The sequence below is a fragment of the Ambystoma mexicanum genome, chromosome 3q (assembly GCF_040938575.1).
Source record: "Ambystoma mexicanum isolate Mex_15411 chromosome 3q, UKY_AmexF1_1, whole genome shotgun sequence".
NCBI classification, from domain to species: domain Eukaryota; kingdom Metazoa; phylum Chordata; class Amphibia; order Caudata; family Ambystomatidae; genus Ambystoma; species Ambystoma mexicanum.
In genome coordinates this window covers 845,983,539-846,008,945 of record NC_090926.1, presented here as the reverse complement: position 1 = coordinate 846,008,945, position 25,407 = coordinate 845,983,539, and the positions used below count along the sequence as shown (strand labels likewise).

The following is a 25,407-nucleotide window of genomic DNA, read 5'->3' as shown; positions in this document are numbered from 1 at the left end:
ACCCTTGAGGGGCGTAGATAAATCCGAAACGGGTCCCCGTTGATCTGAAGTATTAACCGTGGAGTTTGAGGCTCGATTAAACTGAAAAATGAGATAAATCTCTTTCAAAAAGCGCAAAACGCAGTAAAAGCTCGAGAGCTATAGCACAAGGACTTCGAACATTTGAACGTGCGGTAAAAATCTGAGGATGGCTGCCAGGGGTGGGGCTTAGGGAGAGGGCAGTCATTGGCTGGGGACAGTATGACCCAGAGACCAGTGACTGGTTACTACTAAGACAGATCAGAAACGAAACTGATACTGATTTTTTCTTTACTGAGGCTTCCCAGCCTGACGACAGGGAATATTCATTAGCATGTGAATCCATGCCAGACCCCATGCTGGAGAAATGAATGTCCTCCCCAGAGGTGGTAGTTGTAGAGACAGGTCCTAAAGATGGCGCATGTGATCTAAGAAGGGGTGGAGTATGTGTACACACATTTTCTTCAGATTAAACATCTTTGGGATTAGTGTCTACCATAGTCATGTTGAATCCCCAGTTTGTATCAACTGATTCCAATCCCTCTCCTTACATCATATATGAGGGGTCAGAAATGTGAGATGGACAACTTGGTAAAGGGTTTTCAGAAGATGCCATTTTATTAGCTTAAAAAGGTTTGATAAACATGTCACTTTCGCTGACCTAATGAGGAGTTCCCTGCCTATCAAAATAAACTGAAGAAAACACTGTGACAAAAGGAATCTGTCACTCACACTTATTCATACATCGAACTCATAATGGAAATATATGGCAATTCAAATGTAACAGAAATAACAGTTATGTTCAAGTTAGACCCAATAACTGTATATCTTGTTAACCTGGGTTATTTCCCTTTCCCCGGATTCAAAGCCGGATTTCTACTAAAAAATTCAACCAAACAAGTTCCTTTTTGTAACTAACTTTGGATCATACAGTTCTACTGGCTTCAAGAGCTATACACTTAAATGTTAACCAATAGCTCAATTTTATGACAAATCTTTGTCTTTCCAGTTATAGCAAAAATTCAACACAAATTCTCCTTCATCTTGAGAAATTAAATACATTTACAATTCTACTGTATCAAGAATAATATGTGTCAGTTTATCAGGATGATTCCAAAGCAATGTATGAAACACGTTAGACTTCTTCTTTAAACAGAGTACCTTATACCACAGTGCCGTACTTCAATGACTTCTTCCTGGTCAGCTAACCTGCCAGGACTACCCGCTAGGGAGAATTCTCTTAAAATGCTCATTTTCCTTACCTATAGAGTCCCCCAGCAGCTTTGCTGGATTTGAGGGGTTTATTTTTTTTCTCCTGCTAAGAGTGAGACTCTTTTTCCCACTCTTAGACATATTGCTGGTGTGTGTGTTTTAGGCTATGTGTGTGCTTATGGTCTATGGGGTTTTTCTCACCCTCATAGGTATAATCTTTTTGCATGTGTGTTACACAGCACCCTCAGTGCAGTAACATAGGGGTGTCATAGTGACCCCCAAATGACCCCCAAACATAGACTCCATACCCTGGGACTGACTACTGTCTCCGAGGGCATGTAAAGTCCCCATTGATTTTACTAGTCAATAGTTATGAACAAAACCAGTACAACCCATCTTACTATGGAAGTACTGGAAAGGGTTTATAGTTTTTCCCTAGTGTTCATTTTCGAGAGGGTACCGTCCAGTCCCTCTCTCCAAAGTTTCTGGCTGGTGGCAGTGGTAACTACCATAAATATTCGACCGCAAATATTTTCCTATGGGACAGCCTCTAACATACCGCCGGTTTATTTTATTATTGACTTTTCTCCGGTAGGTTTTTATTGCCAGATCTTTGATAATATTTCTTTCTCGTGTCTTTCTCTGAAATCCTAACCCGGGTCAGGGATCCTTTGTTTGTCCTTTTGGCAGCCTTCTGCACAGAAGCCATCCTTTCGGCGCCACTGAGTCTGGGGTAGAAATGATGTGTGAAAGGAGGAATAGGCACCATGGACAGGGGGACCTAGGCAACCTAAGTCGCACTCTGCCCTGATAGGCTGGGGGGTTATCCCGCCAGGGTAGCCACCCCACTGCATGAGTGACAGCTAGGCTGTATGAATGGGGTTTGTTCTGCATAAAAGTTTAAAAAAGTGTAAGGAAACTTGAAAGACAACTTCACAGGTTAATTTTGGTTGTAATTGTTTAATAATTGTTTAATAATTAAAAAAAATATTTGAAACAGTAAATAATTACTAGATGTAACTTAATGTTATTTAAAAATGTGATTCTAAGAATATCTTATTTTACTCATCAGTAACTGATATTTGATATATGTTTCATATTGCCTCAAACAAACAATATGACACATTTAATCATAATTCATTTGCAATGCTATAATGTATTGACTAAAATAGTCACTTTAAAAAAAGCACATCAATTGCGTGAAACAAAGCCATGTCAGCATTTCTAATGACAAAGTGATGAAAAGACTGAATATGAAGCACATTTGGTAAACTAATATAAAGTGGCATTACTTATACTTAAGATTCAGTGAAAAAAACTTTGTTAAAGGGCCATTATGGTTAAGTTGCGCTACTAAAAACCTATGAAATTTAGTAAAAGAAATGTTGTTAAAGGGATGTTATGGTTCCACGTAAAACCGAAAAACCCTTGAAATTCGCCAGTTATGGTAAGATAAGCAACCATAACTCGCACCACCACCGTGCACTGCTAAGACTAACACCCGGGACATCAAAGATGACATCACAAATGTCATTGATGACATCACTGTACAGTAGACAAAACTGTAATAGAAAGCATTTATCATTTTACTATTCAACATGGTAAGATTAATAATATTGCACATCCATCATGTATGTTGCACTCAATGCCTGTGTTTCTACATGAGTAGCTTAGTATACTGGAAAGAACCTGATAATAGAATGGTATTCTTATCAATGCATTACTTAATGCACTACATACCTCATGATATTTATTCCAATAATCCTTCACACTTTTGTTATCAACATTACTATAATCCCTTGTACAGACTTTTCATGAAAAGTAAATGCACATGTGGTGTCATCAGTGATGTCATCAATGACATTTGTGATGTCATCTTTGATGTCCTGGGTGTTAGTCTTAGCAGTGCACGATGGTGGCGCGAGTAATGATTGCTTAGCTTACCATAAGTGGTGAATTTCAAGGGTTTTTCAGTTTTAAGTGGAACCATAACGTCCCTTTAACAACGTTTTATTTACTGAATTTCATAGGTTTTTAGTAGCGCAACTTAACCATGACGTCCTTTTAACAAAGTTTTTTTCACTCAATTTCATAGGTTTTTAGTAGCGCAATTTAACCATAACGTCCCTTTAACAGTTTTTTTCACTGAATTTCATAGGTTTTTAATAGCGCAACTTAACCATAATGTTTTTTTACTGAATATAGATATAGATAATGTAAATGTTATAAATGTTTATTAAGACTCCCTTAGCTTACATACATATAACATATAAAATACTGAACCTCCTGCCCGGCTAGTGATTTTGATGTCCGTGGACCGTACGCATGTCCGCGGATGGACGCGGTCACCATCAACACTATCCAAAAACTCAGGGGGTATCTTACATTATTGTATCATACAATAAAAACATCAAATATGTTCAAAAAGCACCACATTAATACATTACATTTAATAATAAATAAGAAGCGGAAACTGTATATGTAAACACCAACCATCAACTGAAATAGCGTTTCCAAAATAATGCAATATATCAAAACAAAATAAATATGCCTCCAATAAAATTACTTCACAGAAACTGTGCAGCAAAAAGCAAGATCATACCTACACAGCAGTAACACCAAAAGTTTTTAAGAATCTAGTAAGTACACAATATTTATTTCATATATTTATACATTTTATGTATTGCGTACACTAAAACTAATATTTCTTTATTTTTGCACAGAAATGTCCAGTACTTTGGAATGGCTGGAAGAAAATTTCCCACGAGATTAAATGAGTGAAGACAGTAATACTAATGGTAGACACAACATTTCTCTATGTAAGCCAATTAATAACCATTACTTTATGTGTATTTAACATACTTTATTTTAACAGACCATACAGACAACAAGTATAATATATGAAGACAGACATTAGAAGATCCTCTGAAATGAAAGGAACTAAAAATGGATATGTTAAATAAATATTTCAGTCTTCTAAAACAGTTTATTGAGTACCACATTAAAGAAAAGATGAAATATCACTGTCCCACATGTACAAGTTCCCCCTGTCCATGTCCCAGCCAACTATCCTCAAACCCTCCCCAGCAAGAAAAACGTTACGATGAGACTTCCATTCATTCCTCCCCTCCCATACATCATGTCCAAACCCCTAATTCCCCTGTATTTTTTCAGTTTCTGCATCCCCTCTCTTTTGTAATTGTTATACTGTTAAACAATAATAACATTTTAAGTGTGTTCTTGGTGTATGCTGTGTCTTATTCTTTAAAAGGCAGTTTGGGTGTCCACGGACGGTGCGGGTGTCCGTTATGTCCGTAATTAACCAAAACGGTGTAATTAAAATGGAGGTGTCCTTAGAACACACAAGATGTCCGCCTGTTTATAATTAACCAAAATGGTGGTGTCCTAAGTACAATATACCTGTTCGCACTGTTCGTAATTAAATGGTGGCGTCTTTAGAACACAAAAGATGTCCGCTTGTCCGCAATTAACCTAAATGGGGGTGTCCTAAGGACAATATACCTGTTCGTACTGTTCATAATTAAAATGGAGGTGTCCTTAGAACACACAAGATGTTCGCCTGTCCGCACTCATCCAAAATCAGGGTGTCCTAAGAACACCCCCCCTGTTCGTAATGTCCGCAACCAGAATGAATATATCCATAGAACACATATCCCGTCCGCCTGTCCGCAAAGTTTTGACACACATTTATTTTATTCAGGAACTTCAACACTGTTCGTAGAACACCCGCGCAGATGCGCATCACACACTTGGGTGCTACAAACATTGCGCCTGTCCGGAACTGTCTGCCGCACATGTGTTGCACTTTTAATTAGTTCAGGGACCAGAACACTGTCCGTAGAATACCCACGCCCATGCCTACAACCGTCCATGCGCATTTGGTCTCCTGCGGACAGCTATCCATTCGCAAAAGTGTCTGTGTGTCTGTGACGTCTTCATGTGACCGCACCCACGCTGAGTGTGTGTCCTTATTTGCAGACACTGTCCGGGCCCCTGAACATTTAAAAAGTGCTTTTTTGAGCAATCCAAGGTATTTTACAGTAAAAGTTCACCAATGCACATGTCCCAGACAATGCCCCTGCCGATCTACATATTTTCTGGACCTTTTTGGGCCCTTTCTTGGTGTTCAATGTGTCTACGACCAGTGCGGGTGTCCCTCCAGCTGCCTTGCAGGCCATTCATGATTCTGTTGACCCTTACCTTTCAATGCAACACAGTACTCTGCAGGGGGGAGAACCTTCGGAGTGCATTCGAGATTAGGGCCCACCCTACATCTTCCTCTCTCTACCTGCACTTTCTTATCCTGTGGTTGGTGTCCTTTCCTTACCCTCCGTTCCCCTCCTTTCCTTGTGTGTCATGTTTAAAACCCCTCCCAAAAAAAAAAGAAAAATATCCCTTTTCAGAGCCACCTTTCACAGTTTAAAAATAGAAGTGACAAATAAATAGTGCAGAGCCCTGTGCATTTTTTAGAAGTCCATGGACAGGCCGCGGACATTTATTTTTTGGGAGTGCTGCCCTATCAGAACCATTGCACCTTTCTATAGGGGGAAGTGGTGGCTCTGAAAAGAGCCTTTTTGTGGTGTTTTTTTGTGTTTCAAAAACTTGAAATGGTCAACACCTACTGCAAAATGGATTGCTGTAATTCCAAAAAAGGTTGCAATGCATTTTGTATATTTCGCAGAAAAATCTGATTGCCTGCATAGGTAAGATGTACTCCATCTCTGCGAAAAATGTGTGTGCTACAAAACATAATGTTTTCATTCTGAAAAGAGGACATACCAACATCTCTCAAAAAGGCACAAACAGCCTTGTTAACATTGCGCCTTGCTTTCTCCATTTGTGGACCAAATGAAAAAGAATGCAACGACATTTGTCTCTGCGCAATACGGGAAAAAATTACTCTGGAGTTTGGATACATGTCCATGACTTTCCCAAATCCTTCTTTCATTGCAAATTGCAAGGAGATTCCAGACACATGTCCTAAACTGTTCCCTCCACAATGAATAATAAAAATAATGTCTGGATGACGCTGTGTCACCAAAGAAGCACAGAGAGGTACCAAATCCACACACTTCATTCCACAAACTCCATGCCGGTGCACTTCCACAGGAGAGAATCCAAGATGTGCAGCCACTCCATAGCGATCTGCATGCACCTCCAACCAATTAATCTACGAATCTCCCAAAATCCAAACAATCTGCTTTCTGAAACACACAGCCATAGCTATCTGGTCTACTGACAAACTCTCTCCTTACACAACATACCCAGTAAACCTTATTAACCAATCCCTTGCTCTGCTCAGTCTCATTTGCATGCCTCTCAACCCCAGAATCCCCGTATGTAATACGCGTTGTCCGTGGACAAACGGGGTGTCCGCGGACACATCAAAAAATCTGAGAGTGGGGAATGAAAATGTAAATAGTGTACCACATTTCCCCTTTGAGGTTGGCTTTGAAAAGAGCCTTTTTCTTTTTTTAAGATGCTTCAGAAACACCTTATATTTTGTATTTTTTTGTTTTCTTTTTCTTATTTTCCTCCAGATATCTTCACATTAGCTTCTCCAAAGCAATCCAAATATTCCAAAATAGCATGGCATTTCCCATGAATGATAAAGAAATACTATCTGCTTCAAAGTAAACAACATTTCTAGATTCAATGTTGTTATTATTGCAAAAGAACATCCCAGCTCTAATCATAAAAGAAAACACGCCTTGGTTAATTAAACACCTAGCAATATTTTGCTGAGGACAAAAAACAGAACTACTGTCCCATACTGCCCTAGGTAACAAATCAGAAAAAATAACCATGGCATTTGGAAGGACTTTCATGATTGCCTGAACCAAGTTTTGCAGATCTTGCAACAAAGTAGGGGCACTGACATAGACCGAATGAACAGCACCACAGTGCAGGACAACTACATCTGGCCTATTGAACCTAGCCATATCCTGACAAACTTCCAAAATTGCCTGCAAATGAAAACCAGGCACAGTACTCCACACCACCTCCACTCCTTTTACATTAAAATTATTTGCCACATTCCACATTTAGCATACTGCTCCAAACTATCAACAAACATATCTCCGAACACCAACACCCTGACTTTCTCCACCTCTGCCATCTTCACTACACACAGCCTCTTTCAACACAGACCACAACCTCAACATCTGATTGGCTGATCCCTACAGTCCCTTTTCCATGCTGAATTTGCTGAGAAACCCAGGATGTGGCACGCCATGTCTGCGGACAATCACAGTGACCGCTGAGCGCGTAACACTGGGGCAACCCTTCTACACTTTACACTTCACTCTCTGCACCATTTCCTCATTGGCTACTGTTAAGCAGTCACGCAATCATCCACCAATCACATCCAAGAACTCTACATCTAACTCTATCATCACATATCAGCACTTTAGATGTACTATTGATCACTCTCAGTACAATTCGGCTGTGACTGCAAAGGAGCTCCAGCAACAAATACTATAAAACTCCCCAAGATTTCTACTTGCAGATTCATGCACATCCACATGCATGGAAAAAGACTACAGGTATGATATTTTCTACACAGTACATGCACAGCTCTTCAAGGAATAAAATACATCCCGGGAACATAGCTCAGCCGCAACGTGCGTGCCTTGGAAGCAAGAGGACACAAAGCAACACAGGTTAGATCCCTGGGTCTGTGCTTTGAAATCTCTGGGTGTTTAAGCGCGTTATAAATACGTAACTTAGACAAAATAATTACGCTACTAAAAAACAAACAATTCCTGTAACAGCACCTCGATGCCTGCGGGCTGTGTGGGAGCGCTTTAACAATGTAAAATAAAATAAATAAAAATATAAACAGAGTAACTGACACTTACCCTGTATAAACTGTAAAATTAACTTACTGTCATTTCTCCCATCTGCTATGATGAAGTGTCAATTGCAAACCTTTCTGCTCTCCAAATTTTTGTTTACACACAAACCTATCTAACAAAAATATTATTTCATATTATAAGATAGGAGAAATAACAGTATTATTATGAAAACAACTGTCCAGTGTGTTATAAAATTACATACAGCCAGGCTGAGTACATCTTCATTCAAACATACACACAGACAATATTAGAAAGGCTCAAACAACACCACTGCCTCTATATGAAATCCTTCTGCTTTATTTCCCACCCCTTCATAAACGCATACATTGCATGCTTTTTTGTACAATCTCTGCCATTTACCCTGTAAAAATAGCAAAAAATGCGTATGATTATTTCTTCTATCTCTTAACATCCAATAACATAACATTAAAAAAAAACAAGTGTGCTCTATACGTTTACTATTATACTCATTTGTAAAACATATTCAACTAACAGATTCTAAATAATATATACAGGACGCACATAGGCAAAGGAAAGTGCATGTGCATACTATGCTCAGTTGTAAGAAAAAGCTACTACTACAAAACAAAAACAATGTCTACATTAACAAAAGTGCTACAAAACACACATATTCACTAACTTCTTTCTTTTACAATTGCATGGAAGACCACAGTCCTGAAAAGCAGCAGCTTCTAAAGTACGAACAAGGACTTGGAAGAAACCTACTCTTTCCATACAAAAAAGTACAATACTAACATAATGTTCTAACTGTTACTCAAACACACTAGCATTTTAGTATTGTAGAACAAAAAAGGGTATTAAGCCTTTACCATTAGATGTAGTATTAGTGGTTCCCCTTACCAGTTGCATACTTTATGTTGTCATCTGAAGCCCAATATAGTAACACACAAATACAAGAATAGCCTTCCCAACTTGATGTAGCTATGCATTGCACAATCGCACACCTCCACAATCATCCTTACCATCATACTCAGACACTCATGCACAAACCACACATACACTGCACAACAGCCCAACCCACACTTTCTTTTTTTCTCCAACATACCCCAAAGAAGGCCTACCAAAAAGCAAATCCATAGAAAGCAACGCAGAAGTAGAGCAAATCAAAATAAAAGTGTCCAAAATAAGCATCCATCTCTAGCAGATTTTGTACAAAAAGTTCAAACAAAACAGCTAATACAGTCATTAAGTGAAACAAAACAAGCTTCCAGTACAGGAACTTTCCCTCCTCTATAAAAATGTAAAATGAAACAGAAAGTGATTAACAAGACTTCAGCTACCACTACTGCTAACGCTCCACCTATAGATCTTGATGTAGTGGCAAGCAAGCATATCAAAAAAAATATTTTACAAAAAATGTTCATCCACACAGTCCTTCAGAACCTTATAAAAACAGGAGAGAAATCATGCACAACCCTTAAAACCTACCGTAGAAAATGAATCCTAGAAACTCTCATAGACAGTGCAATCCTTCTCAAAATGAAGTTATTTATTTTAGTTTTAAACAGAATGAAACCACTCACAAAACGAACTACTAAACTACAAAAAAGATTTCTCATTCAACGGAATATCAACAAAAATAGCTTCTTAAACAACTGTGGTGGTGAATGGAGTCAAGCCACGCCCACAGAACCATATTTTAATGAAGAAGCATATAAACAAGAGCAAACAAACACAATTGTCATACATAGCAGTGGACGAGGGAATGAAAAACTCTCAAAAATATCCCCAGAAAACTCAGTATCACCTCTCCATTCTACTGAACCAAAATATCCAGTCAACAAATGGCCGTGCACATCAATGTGTAACATTGCCAAAAAATCTTTCAAATCTTTACGCCCGTTCCTCAATCAGTATGTAAAAAGCAAAGACAAATTCAAAATGAAACTACTACAAAATATGGATGCCTGTCCAGTGCGCAAATACAGAGGACTACAAGGACATTCATTAGCCTGCATTTCAGGACCTATTTGCAAAAGCACCTTCCATCATATCAGAATGATATCAACACATCATTCAACTATAAGAAATCAAGTCCAAAAACTCTACTATGCTAAAAGTCCTGAAGAAATAGAGCATATCCAGAGAAAATATTTTGGAAGTGAAACCCACTTAAAAAATGTAATAGCTTTACAACAAACTAGCAACTATTGTACAAATAGCAACCTTCTATTAAACACATACAAAAAAGAAATACTAAAGTTTAAAAGTACCTCCGCTGAAGTACCAAACCGTGTGTGTGTGTTGCCACAGGACTTTTTTTTAAAAGTAGCACAAAAACTATAGACAAATGGTTGCAATTAGCTCTCTACCTTATAGCAGAAAACAAATATGACATTACTGACCCCTTAATACTTTGCAATTACTGCACTGCACAACTTGACAACAACCAAACACCTTCACATGCTATCACAAATAACTTTTTTAATATTCACACTACCAAAACCCCTGCAACAATTAAATTTATATGAGAGCGTCATAATTCAAACAGTGCACCCATTTCAAGCAATAATACAACTTCAACCAAAAACAACAAAATTACCTCCCTCTGAATTAGTGAAAGGCATTTGTGGCAAAGTAGTTTATTTACCATTAGATCTCAAAGCAAATGTACACATTCTAGGAGTGCAATGGCCAATATATCAATCTTTAATTGTCTTAGTAAATGGCGTCCCTACAAAAGACAAAATAAATTGGCAACAACTCATTGACTTACATAAAGTTAGACAAGGCCTGCAATATCTAAAAAACAACAATACATACTACAAAGAAATTAATATTAAAGAAAACCTGAGAGAAACCCTTGAAATAATTCAAGAGTCACCAAAAACTGGTCCATTTCAACTTTTAAATCCTGCTACAGAATCCAATATTGTAGACCATTATACAATTCATCCTTTGCACTCTAAAGACACTATAGATGATGCACTGGAAATGTACCAAATGCGACAAGCCAAAAGATCTCCAATCAGCATATGGGAAAATAGTATAGAAGCACTGGCCTTTCCTCTACTCTTTCCTACTGGAAAAGGAGGAAGGTACGATGATAGACCCACACAGATAACAGCATCAGAATATCGCTCTTTACAAATATATTCTGACAAACCCAGATTCAGACAAAACATGGAATACATGTTCCACCTTCTCCTTGAAAGTGATCTAGCAACTCTATGCTACGGAGTTGCACACACATTAAAATCAGGTACCCATTTTCAAAATATGTCAGCTACACAATTATTACAAAAAGTGCAAGAAAAAGATGAGGTTTTACAGTCAAGTATTACAAATCTTTTAACAAACATGCGTGATACAAAAGAATACTGGTTCCGATGTCATAGAGACGTACACTGTATGATAAGAAACCTTGGCCCACCCACTTGGTTTGTTACATTAAGTTGTGCAGAATATGCATGGGAAGATTTACACGATTTCCTACGCATAGAAAACAAAAACAAAACAAACATAGATATAAAACATGAGGAGAACTCTGCTCTCTAGATCCTGTAAATGTATCAAGATATTTCCATCATCGCTAAATTGCTATGCTACACTTTATTTGTAATAAGACTGTTCCTCCCCTTGGAGAAGTTCAACATTTCTTTTGGAGAAAAGAATACCAAGCCAGAGGAGCACCATACATCCACATGCTATTATGGAGTAAAGATGCTCCTAAATTTGGTCAGGACAGTGATGCCACTATTTTGCAGTTCATCCAAAAATATGTCACTTGTGAAATCCCTTCTCAAATAACACATAGTGACCTTCATGCACATATTTTACAATTTCAAAGACACACGTGGGAAATATTGTTGTCGCAAATATAAAAAAAGGGAAGTTTTCATTAAACAACTTCATGACCGCCTATGTCTTCAGTCAGACATAGGGGGTCATTACGACCCTGGAGGTAGCCATGCTGCTATTTGTGGCATGGCTACCCCCATTCCGGGTACCGGGTCCGGGTTCCCTGAATGGGGAATTACCGGGCCATTCCAACCTTGCAGGGCCTGGTATTTCCCCATTCAGAGAACCTGGACCCGGTACATCCCCATTCCCATTCGAGCCCCCATAAGGCTCAATGGGAAAGGGGAGGATGCAAACAACGTACCCGTTAATAATGGGCACTTTGTTTGCATCCTGGTCTGCTCGCTGTTTTACCAGGCGTCCTTACAAGGTAACGCAAGCAAACCTCGTAATGAGACGGTAGGGGTTTAACAGTGCCAGCAGCTCTTCCGGCCCTGTTAAACCCCTATTGCCATGGTCATAATGACCCCCATAGTGTCAAAGGTAAATCACCTAAGAACACATATTACATAAAATGAACAGAAGAATCAAAATACATCAATGATTACAATGCAAGCAGTGCCCTCCTTATGGAATGCAAACATAGATGTACAGTACATTGCAGACAATTCCACTGCAGTTGCACAATATGCCACAGCCTACTTAACCAAAGCAGAGAAAACAGAGCTTCAGGACCTCTGGGATGATATATCATCTGACAAAACGCTATCACAGAAATTGTACAGTTTAGGCATACAAATACTCTCTCATAGAGAATGTGGCTGATATGAAGCTGCAGACCGTTTAACTGTTACTGCCTTGTATGGAGAATCTGACAATATAGTATGCATAAGTCTTGGTCCTGCTAAATCTAGAAAAAGAGTTCTAAAATCATATGCGGACATAGAAACAATAGCCAAAAATGGTCCCAACAGCCAAGACATTTGAAAAACGATTTACTAGACACATACTACCCAAACAGGAGTAGCACTTTGGAAACCATGTGTCTCACCACGTAGCCCAAAACTAAACATACAAAAATAATATTAAACCAGATGAAAAGAAAGTTAAATACAGAGTTGTAAATTGTAATCGCAGCTTAGTGAAACTTACCAAACACAGCTTAATTAATCATATCAAATTGTCATTAAAAACTCTTCAACATAAAGAACTGTATTACATGTCCCTGCTTCAACTTTTTAAACCATGGAGAAAAGAAGAAGAGAACTGGATACATATGACTCCTATGAAGACGCTTTCAAAGCAAATGAAAGCACTATAACAGACGTAAACTTTACACAGTACCAATGTTCCCTGTAAGGTGCCCGGCTGTGCGGCCGCACACCTTTGATTCTGAAGCCGCGCATATTCTTTGAATCACTGCGCACATTAAATTGCCTGCCCTGCCCTCCCTTGATCATCATTGTGATGTACAATATGCTCATCCAATCAGGAGGTCACACAGGAGCCGTGCACACACCATGCTTGATATGATTAGCTGCAGCAGGGCTTTGCTGCACTGCTACAGCCAATCAAAAACAGGTGCTTCCTCCCTCTGACATTATGTAAGGCGTGGCAACTTGGAGCTCTCCAGTTTGGTGTGAATGGTATATTGCAGGCTGTGATCACTCATGCGTCGTGCCCCAGCCTAATTCCATGCCCATGCGCGGCCGACATTACTGGTGCTGTTTTGTGTGTACTGAGCGGTCAGGCTCTGTACTTGAAGCCCAGAGGCAGCGTGACCCTCACTGACCGGATTGCTAAAAGATATGTACAGAGCCCTCAAGTAAGGAGTGTTCAAAGTAGAAGTGTGTAGGGGTGGTTGGCTTGGCCTGGGATTGTGACCAGCTTCCTGTGTGAAGCCAGCCAGGTCTCTGAGTCTGGACGCTTTAGTTTAGGTGTCTTTTCAGAGGATATGTTCTGCAGCCAAAGCATTTCTTAAATGAGGTGCTGCAGCTGTACGGAAAAGAGTAGGTTTAGAAATGTTGATGACGTACTGGCCCGGACTCGGGAGGGTTGGAGGCACGATAACGTTACTGGGACACTGGGGTGCCATTTGAGGGTGCCATGTACAGACATACTGACTCTTCTTTACAGATTGGGTAACAGGGAGGAAGCCAGACTTGCTAGAATCCCTTATTTTAATGTGGGAATCTTGGCATCCGAACCAATGCTTCAACGTTCACCCTCACAACTCCTCCATTTACATGGCCACAATGTCCATGAAGGTTGGAGGCTGAGGGTTTGTTCCTTTTGCCCTTGGCTTCTTACACTGCTCGTGGGCCATGTGCTCCTACCTGCTCTTGCTTGTCTTGTGGCCTCCAAACTCTGTCTTCCCTCTTGCACTGGCTTTTCACACATCCCCTTTGTGGGTAGCTGGACAGCCTCTTTACTACTTCCAGCAGGCACAATTATTGTATCAAAGCTCTTAAGTTTCCCTATTCAATCCGTGAGCAGAAATGTTTCTTTGAATTCTGAGACTTGTAGTTTTGCCGTTCCCGTTTTGAATTTAAGACTAAAAGTCCCAAAATGTAAACAAAAAAAACAAGACTGGATGTATTTCTCAAGCATGAAATGGGAAACTCATGAGCTCCGACTCTGTGCGTGTGATTGGGGCATACTGGTGTTTACATAACTAGCCCCATACAACATGTTGCCAATATTGCCCATCTTAGATAAGGCAGGCACTTCCTCCAATCGTTGAGCTTGTGGCTGGCAGCTCACCACTGGCAAAAAGAATGCTAGCAGGTGTTCTTGACCATTGAAGGACTAGCATCTTTAGACACGCAGAGGACAACAAGCTGCATGAAATGTCAATGCTACCACCCATTTCACTTGTTATCAGGCCGAGATGCAAAACCCACATACCCTGTCTTTTGTAAACTAATAATGAAGGGGTTTTGAGGCATTTGGCAGCAGGAGACAGCCCTGAGTCTGATCGCAGCTGGGGGTATTTGCTGAAGTGTAAGGACGCACGGAATAGCACTGGCGGGGTCACAGGATTCTCTCCCCATAGCTAGGGTTGCGTAATTGATAGAATTGGTGAATAATGGCTTGACCTAAATGCTCTTTAAGTGCAGCCGCCAGTAAAATGAAGCGTCCTTCTATGAAACCTCAGCAATAAGGTGGCAAGATTGATGTTAGTAATATCGAAATAAATACACCGGCCAATTAAAATCTAAAAACCATCACATCGTTAGCAATAACGTGGCACAATCAAAACAGTGCGTGGATAAACGTACTTGTCTGTAATGTAGGGGGGTTTACATAATGGCATTTTATATTCTGTAAATAACATGGCCAGCTAAATGTAAGCTATTGGTATCAAGTTAATTGAAAAACTGATTAGAAGAGTTTGAAAATGTGATGTTCGCTCTGGCCTCTGGTGTTGTTGAAAGTGTCATGGGTCAAGGCCAGGGATGTGCAAGAAGGTGAAAGGAGCGCAGCTTTTTATTTGATCTGAAGGCTGGCACTGTTTGTGATGAACTGCACCCCCTGGGCTCTTTGCGGCATGGTTCAAGCATTGATCATAATCATAGACCTGGGGTATGGGAGGAGGATTTGCATTCCTTGTTTTCATTGATTGTATTCATGCAATACAACAGTTTAAGGGCCTCACTCTTCACGTGCAGGAATTAAGAAAAGGCTTTTACGTTATTCAGGAGAACACTTAGTTTCCCCTGTTGTGATTGGCCCCCTTTATTCTAATGCATTATATATATTCTGGTTCTTGTATTTGTGCACTTATGTTGAACATGAATTGGCACATTTTAGAATGCAGAAAGAAAAGAAATGGACAATAGCAGATCACACTTGGCATTTGACCTGAGACGTATGCCCTTTTAATTATTGAATGTTGATTAAATAGTGTGTATGTTCCAGAAAAGAGATTTTTAAGAGGGTGATACATATTCAGTAGCATAGATGCCTCACTCGAACTGGGCTGCAATGGCAGCAGCCCAATGTAATAATAAGGGGATGTACTGTTAACCACACGAGTGAAGGACTGGACTAACACGCAAAACATTTACCATTCTAAACACTAGCATGGAAAGTAATGTGTGGACTAATGCTGTCTTTTGATGTGGGGATGTAGTGCGGTGGGAGTCACGCGCGACAGTGTGGCCGCCGACTGCCATTGCATCACTTGGTTGCGCACATGACTGAAAAACAGCCTGCACACAAGTATTCTTTGGCGCACACAGCCCCAAAAAATTAGAGGGAACATTTGCACAGTACTAAACAATGTTGCACAATGAACAGCACCATGAAGAAGAACTCTAGGCCAAACTACAAGTGGACACACCCGACAGTAGTCAACCTTCCGTAACAGGAAGCCAAGAACCACTTGGACAACCACTAATAGCAAATGAGGCAGAATTAGCCATGACAGAAGTAGAAAACACCATGTGTCAGTATGAACAAGCTACAGAAGACTTCGCTGTACTGAAATCACAACTGAACAATGAGCAGTGTAGCATTTTCCAAGAAATATCAAAACAAATTGAACATGGTGTGCAACATCAAAATAAAATCTGTACCTGCCAAGACTACAAACCTATACTGCCATGCGTGAGTGGTGAAGCTGGTTCAGGCAAAACCTTCTTAATCAAAATCATCAGCAAGTTCTTCCAACAATTGACAAATAACAAACTGTCAGCTGTTGTAACTGCCCCCACAGGTTTAGCTGCCTACAACATAGGCAGTGTCACTTAACACTGATTTAAACTCCTTCCAGTAGAACACCAAAACAAATTAGACTATTATAAACTTTCCACAGAAGCTGCAATGGAACTACGCAGAGTTTTCAAACCAATGAAAATGCTGCTAATAGATGAGGTGAGCATGGTCTCCAACCTAATGTTGGCTTTGATTCACCTCAGATTACAAGATGTCCTCAAAACACACTATGAAGAGCTCTTCAGATTAAAACCCATTATTATTTTCGGAGATGTTCTTCAATTGACACCAGTGAAAGCTGAACCTATTTGTAAAACCTTAGGGCACAAACTGTGCCATAAAACTCTTGGCAGCATAGGAAATGTCAACCTTTGGCAACAATTCCAATGCAGTTAATTAACAGAAAACATGCGCCAATCTGCAGACCTCACATGCACCAACATTTTTAAAAGTATTATAGTTGGTGTACTATCTCAAGAAGCACCATCAATATTAAAAACCAGGCACATCCATGCACTCTATGGCCATAACTCATGTGCTACTGATGTCATGGAACAATTAGCACACACAAATGTAAATTGTATGTCCTTGAAGCCAACTCTTGCAAGCTGTTCAAAATTCAATGAAACGATGTTGAAAAAAAGAAATGCAACCAATAATTGAAATGTGCTCCACAGATAAACTGGACATACATGGTATGACACTACTGATGTGTCAACAAGCCACACCAAGACTAAATACCTTAGAAAATTCTATCTCCAACACAGCTGGTTTGGAAAAAATATTTAAATGATCTTTAAACTGTAGAGTAATGCTTAAATGTAACCTTTACGTGGAGCAAGGACTAGTTAATGGGGCACTTGGTACAGTTGTTGGCTTTCAAACATACCCACGTGACAACAACATTCAATTTGTGAATATTCTCTTTGACAAACTACCAGAAGTTAAAAGGATAGGACGCTCAACAGCCCACTTCCTTTTTTTCAAAGACATGTATGTACTCAAAGAACAATATTCACTAACTCTAGCATACGCAGTTACCATTCACAAATCACAAGGTCTTACCCTAGATAAAGCATTAATAGATATTGGTAGCAAAGTCTTTAAAGAAGGCATGAGCTATGTAGCACTATCATACTTACGTACACTTGGCGGGCTATTTCTAATCAATTTTGATGCAAGTAAAGTAAATGCAGATATTTCTTGCATTCTAGAATACAATAGGCTGCGTTCACTCTGCACCCCATCTAAAAACCTATCCTGTTCCACAAAAAGCAAGATGTTGTAAAAGAAAACTACTTCAAACTGAAACGATACAGGATATCACTGCAATTCCTCCAAAGAAAAAAATAAACTAATACTTCATCAAGTACCACAACCAAAGAAGAATCTACTGGTCAAAGTAACTCAACTACTTCTTCAAAGAAGCAACATTCTAAACACTAGCATGTTTAGAAATGCTCCAAAACATACTGACTTTGAAACTCCAAACAAATGACTTTGACACAGAACTGTCAGGTCCATTCAAATTTTCAAATACAACTGCTGTAGATTGCTACGCAAATGTAGTAATAAATATTCTATTCCAATTACCACCAATTATTGAGAACATTTACTTACACAGTAAAGACCAATTGTGTTTGCAAATTAGAGACCTTCATAGAAATGCAAACAACAATCCTGACAACACTTACAGTGTTCATGGAATAAGACAGGAATTGGGCTACTGTGCTGGAATGGTCACATTCACTATAAACTCACAAGAAGATCCACAAGAATTTCTAATGTACCTACTACAAGTACTGGAAAACAAAAACAAACCTATAAATGAAATCTTCCAGATTTCATGCATGTGGAAACATACATGCACTCTCTGCAGCCATGTGGCACAGGAAGAAGTCCCTAATGAACACTTCATGTATGTATCCATACCTAACTGTGAATACATTCCATTTCAGAAACTTGTACAAATTGCAAACGATGGCAGATTATGTACTACCTGCAATTCAGATAATCAGATAGCTCCACTTTACAATACAGACACAATAGTAATGCTTTTATGTTACAATGCAGATGGTACCAAAAACACTGTAAGCTGACTCGATTCACACATGGTCAAGAATCACTTCGTAAGAACACCTTCACAATATTAGCTATAATCTAGCACGCAGGAGCCACAACCAATGCAGGTCACTACACTGCATATATAAAAAAAGAATTGTGGATGGTTCGAATTTAATGTTAGTACCATTACTCTAAAGCAGAGATTACCAGAAAATTTTGTAAACGCTTATTTAATATTCTTAAAACCAAAATTGAATACGTAATCTGTGTATGAACATAAACAAAACTTCAACTTTAAAACTGTGCACAATTATAATACTCCAACATGTATCTAACTGCCCCATGATTCTGCAACAAGCAAACAGATAAATAAATACCACTAAAATCAAACAAGAAATATACAGTTAGAATACGCCAACAGGTATCTAACTGCGCCAGAAAATCTGCAACAACCGAACAGATAAATGAATAGCATAAAAGTAGAAATAAGCAATTAGAATACGCCAACAGGTATCTAATTGCCCCAAAAAATCTGCAACAAGCCAACAGATAGAAGATTAGCAAGAAACAAGAAATACACAGTTGAAAGAAATATATTGTACGACAGCATAGAAGGATTTTTTTTTATCCAGCATGGATTCTTTTTTCTCACAGACCCAATGATTTAGAAAACAGACACAGAAACTGAGCAAATTGCGCAGTACACTGGTTTGAACTATATTACTTGTAAAGTACTAAATATGAGGGTAAAAAAACAGAAATGTCTATTATGCAATGCAATAACTCATTATGAACTACCTACTCTAACATATGATCTTTTCTTTTATCACAGAGATCAAAAACGTTTGTCTGGTCCAGTTACCCATGTCATGAAAAAACTGCATACAACCACAAAAAACTCAACCAGTAAGTTTAAAAAAATTGACTCACAAACACTGCTGCATAACACACCCATTCAAGCAAACCTCTAACCATACACCACAATCCAAAATGTTTACTTCCAAGGGTATTTTATGATGTAGTTACAAGCTCTACAATCTTAACTGCATAGCCTAGACAAAACTTTACATACAAACTCTACAAATTAAACAGTACACAAACTTTTGGGTTGTGGATATTTGATGGGTGTTTGATTCTATGGGTGTGCTATGCTGTGATGGTTGTGGTCACGGCCTAGAGTCTAGGCCTGTGGCCTTCAGCCATGCACCCAAGACTCTAGGCCCTGGCCCTAACCACTGCAGCATAACACACCTATGCTACCAAACATTTGACTGTGGTATGTGGGCTGCTTATAGGGGATATTAATTACATTCAATGCTCTACTTACAACCCAAAACCAACATCATACAAAAGTAAAATAGCTAGTAGTGCATTTATTATATCAGCAGACAGCCGCGAAGAACGCTGACATGGCAAACACATCAGGGGCACCTGCCACCTAAACAAATACAGTATTTCACCCATCTCTTACTCCGCAACCCTCCCCAAGCACTCCTGCACACCAACACACTCCCCAAAATTACATTATGCCTCTGTTAGCTGCCACGCTGTGATTCAAGATGGTGGGCACATCGAAACAATGTGACACACCTCACGCCTCACTCCAGCCAATCGACGGACATGTTGCATGTCCGCGGACATGATGCAAGCCGATTAGCCAATCGGTGTCCTGTCCACGAACGAACAGGAAGTGTGTCCGAGGACATATGGCCTTCAGCCATGCATCCAAGACTCTATGGCCTGGCCACAACCACCGCAGCATAACACACCTATGCTACCAAACACTTTGACTGTGGTATGTGGGCTGCTTATAGGGGATATTAATTACATTCAATGCTCTACTACTCCAACATCATACTAAAGTAAAATAGCTAGTAGTGCATTTATTATATCCGCGGACAGCCATGAAGAAAGTGGACATGGCAAACACATCAGGGTCACCTGCCACCTAAACAAATACAGTATTTGACCCATCTCTTACACCCCATCCCTCCCCAAGCACTCCTGCACACCAACACACCCCCCAAAATTACATTATGCCTCTGTTCGCCGCCGTGGTGTGATCCAAGATGGCAGCCGCATCGAAACAATGTGACACACCTCACACCTCATCCCAGCCAATCGCCGGACATGTTGCATGTCTGCGGACATGATGCAAGCCGATTAGCCAATCGGTGTCCTGTCCGTGGAACGAACAAGGAAGTGTGTCCAAGGACCTATGGCCTTCAGCCATGCATCCAAGACTCTAGGCCCTGGCCACAACCACCGCAGCATAACACACCTATGCTACCAAACATTTTGACTGTGTTATGTGGGCTGCTTATAGGGGATATTAATTACAATCAATGCTCTACTAACAACCCAAAACTAACATCATACTAAAGTAAAATAGCTAGTAGTGCATTTATTATATCCGCAGACAGCCGCGAAGACCGCGGACATGGCAAATACATCAGGGGCACCTGCCACCTAAACAAATCTAGTATTTGACCCATCTCTTACTCCACAACCCTCCCAAGCACTCCTGCACACCAACACACTCCCCAAAATTACATTATCCATCTGTTCGCCGCCGCGATGTGATCCAAGATGGCGGGCGCATTGTTACAATTGACGCACCTCACGCCTCACTCCAGTCAATCGCCCGATACATTGCATGTCCGCGGACATGATGCAAGCCGATTAGCCAACCGGTGTCCTGTCCGCGGAACGAACAGGGAAGTGTGTCCGCGGACCTATGGCCTTCAGCCATGCATCCAAGACTCTAGGCCCTGGCCACAACCACTGCAGCATAACACACCTATGCTACCAAACATTTTGACTGTGTTATGTGGGCTGCTTATAGGGGATATTAATTACAATCAATGCTCTACTAACAACCCAAAACCAACATCATACCAAAGTAAAATAGCTAGTAGTGCATTTATTATATCCGCGGACAGCCGCGAAGACCGCAGACATGGCAAACACATCAGGGGCACCTGCCACCTGAACAAATCCAGTATTTGACCCATCTCTTACTCCCCAACCCTCCCCAAGCACTCCTGCACACCAACACACTCCCCAAAATTACATTATGCCTCTATTCGCCGCCACACTGTGATCCAAGATGGCGGGCGCATTGTTACAATTGACGCACCTCACGCCTCACTCCAGTCAATCGCCAGACACGTTGCATATCCGCGGACATGACACAAGCCGATTAGCCAATCGTTGTCCTGTCCGCGGAGCGAACAGGGAAGTGTGTCCGCGGAGCGGACATAGATATCACTAATTTTTTTGCCTTACGTTTGCTCATAAAAAAAAAAAAAACTACTGGACGGATTTACACCAAATTAACAAAAGCACGCTTTTGGGACTAAGCCACCACTCCTGCCGTAAATTTGGTGGAAATCCATCCAGCGGTTTGAGCTGTAGGCGTGCGCTACATTTTTTCCCATTATGTCTATGGGAAAAAAATAAATTTTGGGACCCACCTATAACTTTGCCACCCCTGGACCAAACCTCACCAGAATTTGCAAAAACAATTCAGAGTGGGTCATATACTTTTTTCCAAAGTTTGATGAGGATTCGTCCAGGGGTAGCAAAGTTATAACCCGCCCAAAAAGTGTTCTTTCTATGAGATTAGCAATTTAACCATAACTACACGGCCACTACCGTGGGCCGTGTAATATCAAGAAACTGAACATGAAGCAATTTCAGTGAACACTAAGAAGGCAATACATGTCCATTAGTTAGATATAATGTGTGATACAAGTTTGAGTATAATTGTTAGGAAGGCCATTCCATGTTCAATAACCATACATGGGACATGAGGAAATTGTGTCAGGAATGTAATAACATGTTATTATAAATATAGTTTTGTCAGTCCTATTTTCAACTCGTACACTATTATTTAATACTATTAACAACTCATTGTATGCCATTATGTTAATAAGACAATTGAATTATGTGTGGGTGTTTATGGAATGTGAATAGATTATAATATATTTCAATTAATATGTTAAATGCAAATTGCAGCAGTGTACAGCAGTTGTAAATTACTCTCCACATGCTGAAAAGGGCTCTTCCCGCCATTACCATGAGTTGACCATCTCAGTAACCCAGGTGCTATTCATCTGAAGACTGGAGTATTTCAAAAGCATGTTCATAGGTCTACCCGAGAAAGAGTTATCCATAATAGGAACCATAAAGAACACATCAGCACAAATGATTGTCAGGCTGGAAATAGCCAACCACATCGCCAGATGTCTCTAGAGCTTACGCCAATCAAGGTCCTCTGTATCACGGAAAGGCCCTTTGGAACCAAAGCCCAAACTTATGTCAGAATGGAACAGCATCACACTCCTCTGAGAACTCTATGTTCCAGCACAGCAACCAGACTCACTACTTAATGCTCCAGATGGAAAAAACTCAGAATCAAAAGATTGTCAATTGTTACCGTGTGCTGCCCCTGTACCCAAAACTGGAAATCAGCTACCTGACTTTCAGGTAAGACCTATAAACCCTCTTCTTTTGGAAGGGGTCTCCAGGAAAGAACAAGTAACCATGCCACCACTTCAACAAAGGATGGAATATATTTCCCGAACAGGACTTTGAACGTTTTTCCCTTCGTTTCTTTGCCAAACTGGTTAGTTTGGATTCCAGCTGTTTTCCCTTTGATTTCCGCTAACCTTCTCACTACCCTTTCCACCATTTCCCCCTTTGCTCTCCCATCTATTTTACATATCTGCAATGAATTACAAAACAATGTATTCATAAAAATATTATTTCACTAACTAACAAAATTAAAGGATCCTACAGAGCACAAAGTACTTATTGTAGTTTGTTTCCACATTGTATCGTACAATATATGTTTCCACTTCAGAAAAGGTTTCCCAGGAGTGGGCATAATTATCTCTGCATCACAGCACGGTACCTTTGCTTGTGCAATGAGGTGTTTTCATTTTGTTGACCTACCTGCATATAGTCCAGAACTTGCTGGTGCCTTTGCTTGGCAGCTGCCACTTCAGAGTCTGAAATTGCTTCTCTTAGGGACTGCTGTGTAATTAGAGAGTCCAGCTCCACTATAGCAGACAGACGGCAATACAAACTTATGAGTTTCTCCTTGTAAGTGCAGAAATGAACTGTAAATCGAAAAAGAACACTGAATTAAACATTTTGTATTCATGAATTATGCTAAAGATTGTAATTTAAAATGGGGACTTACAAGAAATTCCAAACACAAAGTAATACGTTGCCTCGTTGGTTTAGAAAACAGTCAAATAAAAAACAATGCTTGTTATGGTATACGCCTCTCCACTGCCCTTAACACAAGGAAACACCACTAAGGGAGCTAAGACTAATTTCTCTCATCAATCTGGAGGTGGGCAGACAAGGACTTATAGGGCCTCATTACACAGTAGGTGGTAAGGGTTTACCGGTACCGGTATTTTACCGGTACCGGTAAACCCTTACCGCCCTACTACGAGGTCTCTTTGCGGGTTGGGGAATTTAACGCCTGCTTTTTGCAGGCGTTAAAAACCAACCCGCAAAGGGACCAGGGAGCTAATAACGGTACCGCAATTAACAGTGCCGTAATTAGCGCCTTCCCCATTCCCATAGAGTCCTATGCGGCAAATATGGGAATGGGGAAGGGCAATGGGGGAAGGGGGAATTACCGCCCCACCAACCTTGGAATAGGGCGGTAATTCCCCTTTCCACCAAGGCCATGCCGGTATTTTACCGGCATGGACCAAGGTGCTAATAGCCATCCGTGTAATGAAGCCCATAGTCTCGGCTTCTAGCTTGGTGGAGAATGTGGCCGCGTGTCTGCAGCCCCTCCTTGGTTTGAGAAACATCAGGGGCCACCCCACTCGAGGTGCATCGAATCGAACTGCCTTTGATTGTCCACCCTATAAGTATTCATCTGTAGGGCAATGATATTGTAGATGGCAGCACCTGCAATATGCATAACACACGTAAATAATAATGTTCTGAGAATACCTGGCAGCCTGCTGCCCATATAAAAACATATAAACAATGTTATAATTATAAGCTGGTTGTGACATCAGCCCTGACCACTAATAAGACAATGACATCACTATAATGTTGTAATCAGTTAGAAAAGTTGAGTCATGATGTCACAAAACTTGCTATTTGAGACAGAACAGAGCAGATTTCCAGTTGCCAATTCTGTATTTATTTAAGCTTACCAAATTAAATGTGTGTAAAATAGATTCTGTGACACTTTATAGACATTAATTGATAAGGAACTGCTTATGCTAGTATGTTTATTTTGTGCATAAAAATAAGAATCTGTCTCAACGTTAGTACTTATGTTAAAGAACACGAAGTTTCAGATGTGTTGTATACAATTTCCTAAGCCATTTAATAGAAACTGCATTTTGTAATTTTTTTAATAAAACATATATTTTATTTTTGGCATTTGTAAAGCGAACCAAACCCGAAGGCGTCAAGGAGCTATATCAGTATCAGGAACATCACTCAAATTAGATTAAGCAAGAGGCCAGACATTAAAGAAGATCATTATGCCGGTGCTAACTCCGCTGTCACTATTAAATTCCAGAAATAAAAAAAAAACGGTAATTACACTGTATTACAAGGGGAAACACTACTGAAATAATGCCAAAAATGTGTGTTTATTCCACCAGAAAATGGGCACTGTTACATCCACAAAGAAGATGGAGGCAAATACATTCAGGTGAAGAAAATAAACCCACAGGTGAACCCATTGAACTCAAACAGTACAGGG

At 40.0% G+C, this 25,407-nt stretch overlaps 1 protein-coding gene across 1 annotated transcript in view; it reads right to left on the bottom strand.

The window, feature by feature from the left end:
* Positions 1 to 25,407, bottom strand: part of ANKFN1 (ankyrin repeat and fibronectin type III domain containing 1) — a 1,946,563-nt gene that overhangs the window by 398,740 nt on the left and 1,522,416 nt on the right. The window contains exon 16 of the mRNA XM_069654938.1: positions 23,613 to 23,779. Within this exon, the coding sequence (XP_069511039.1) occupies positions 23,613 to 23,779 (167 nt within the window). The remainder of the gene's footprint in view (positions 1 to 23,612; positions 23,780 to 25,407) is intronic.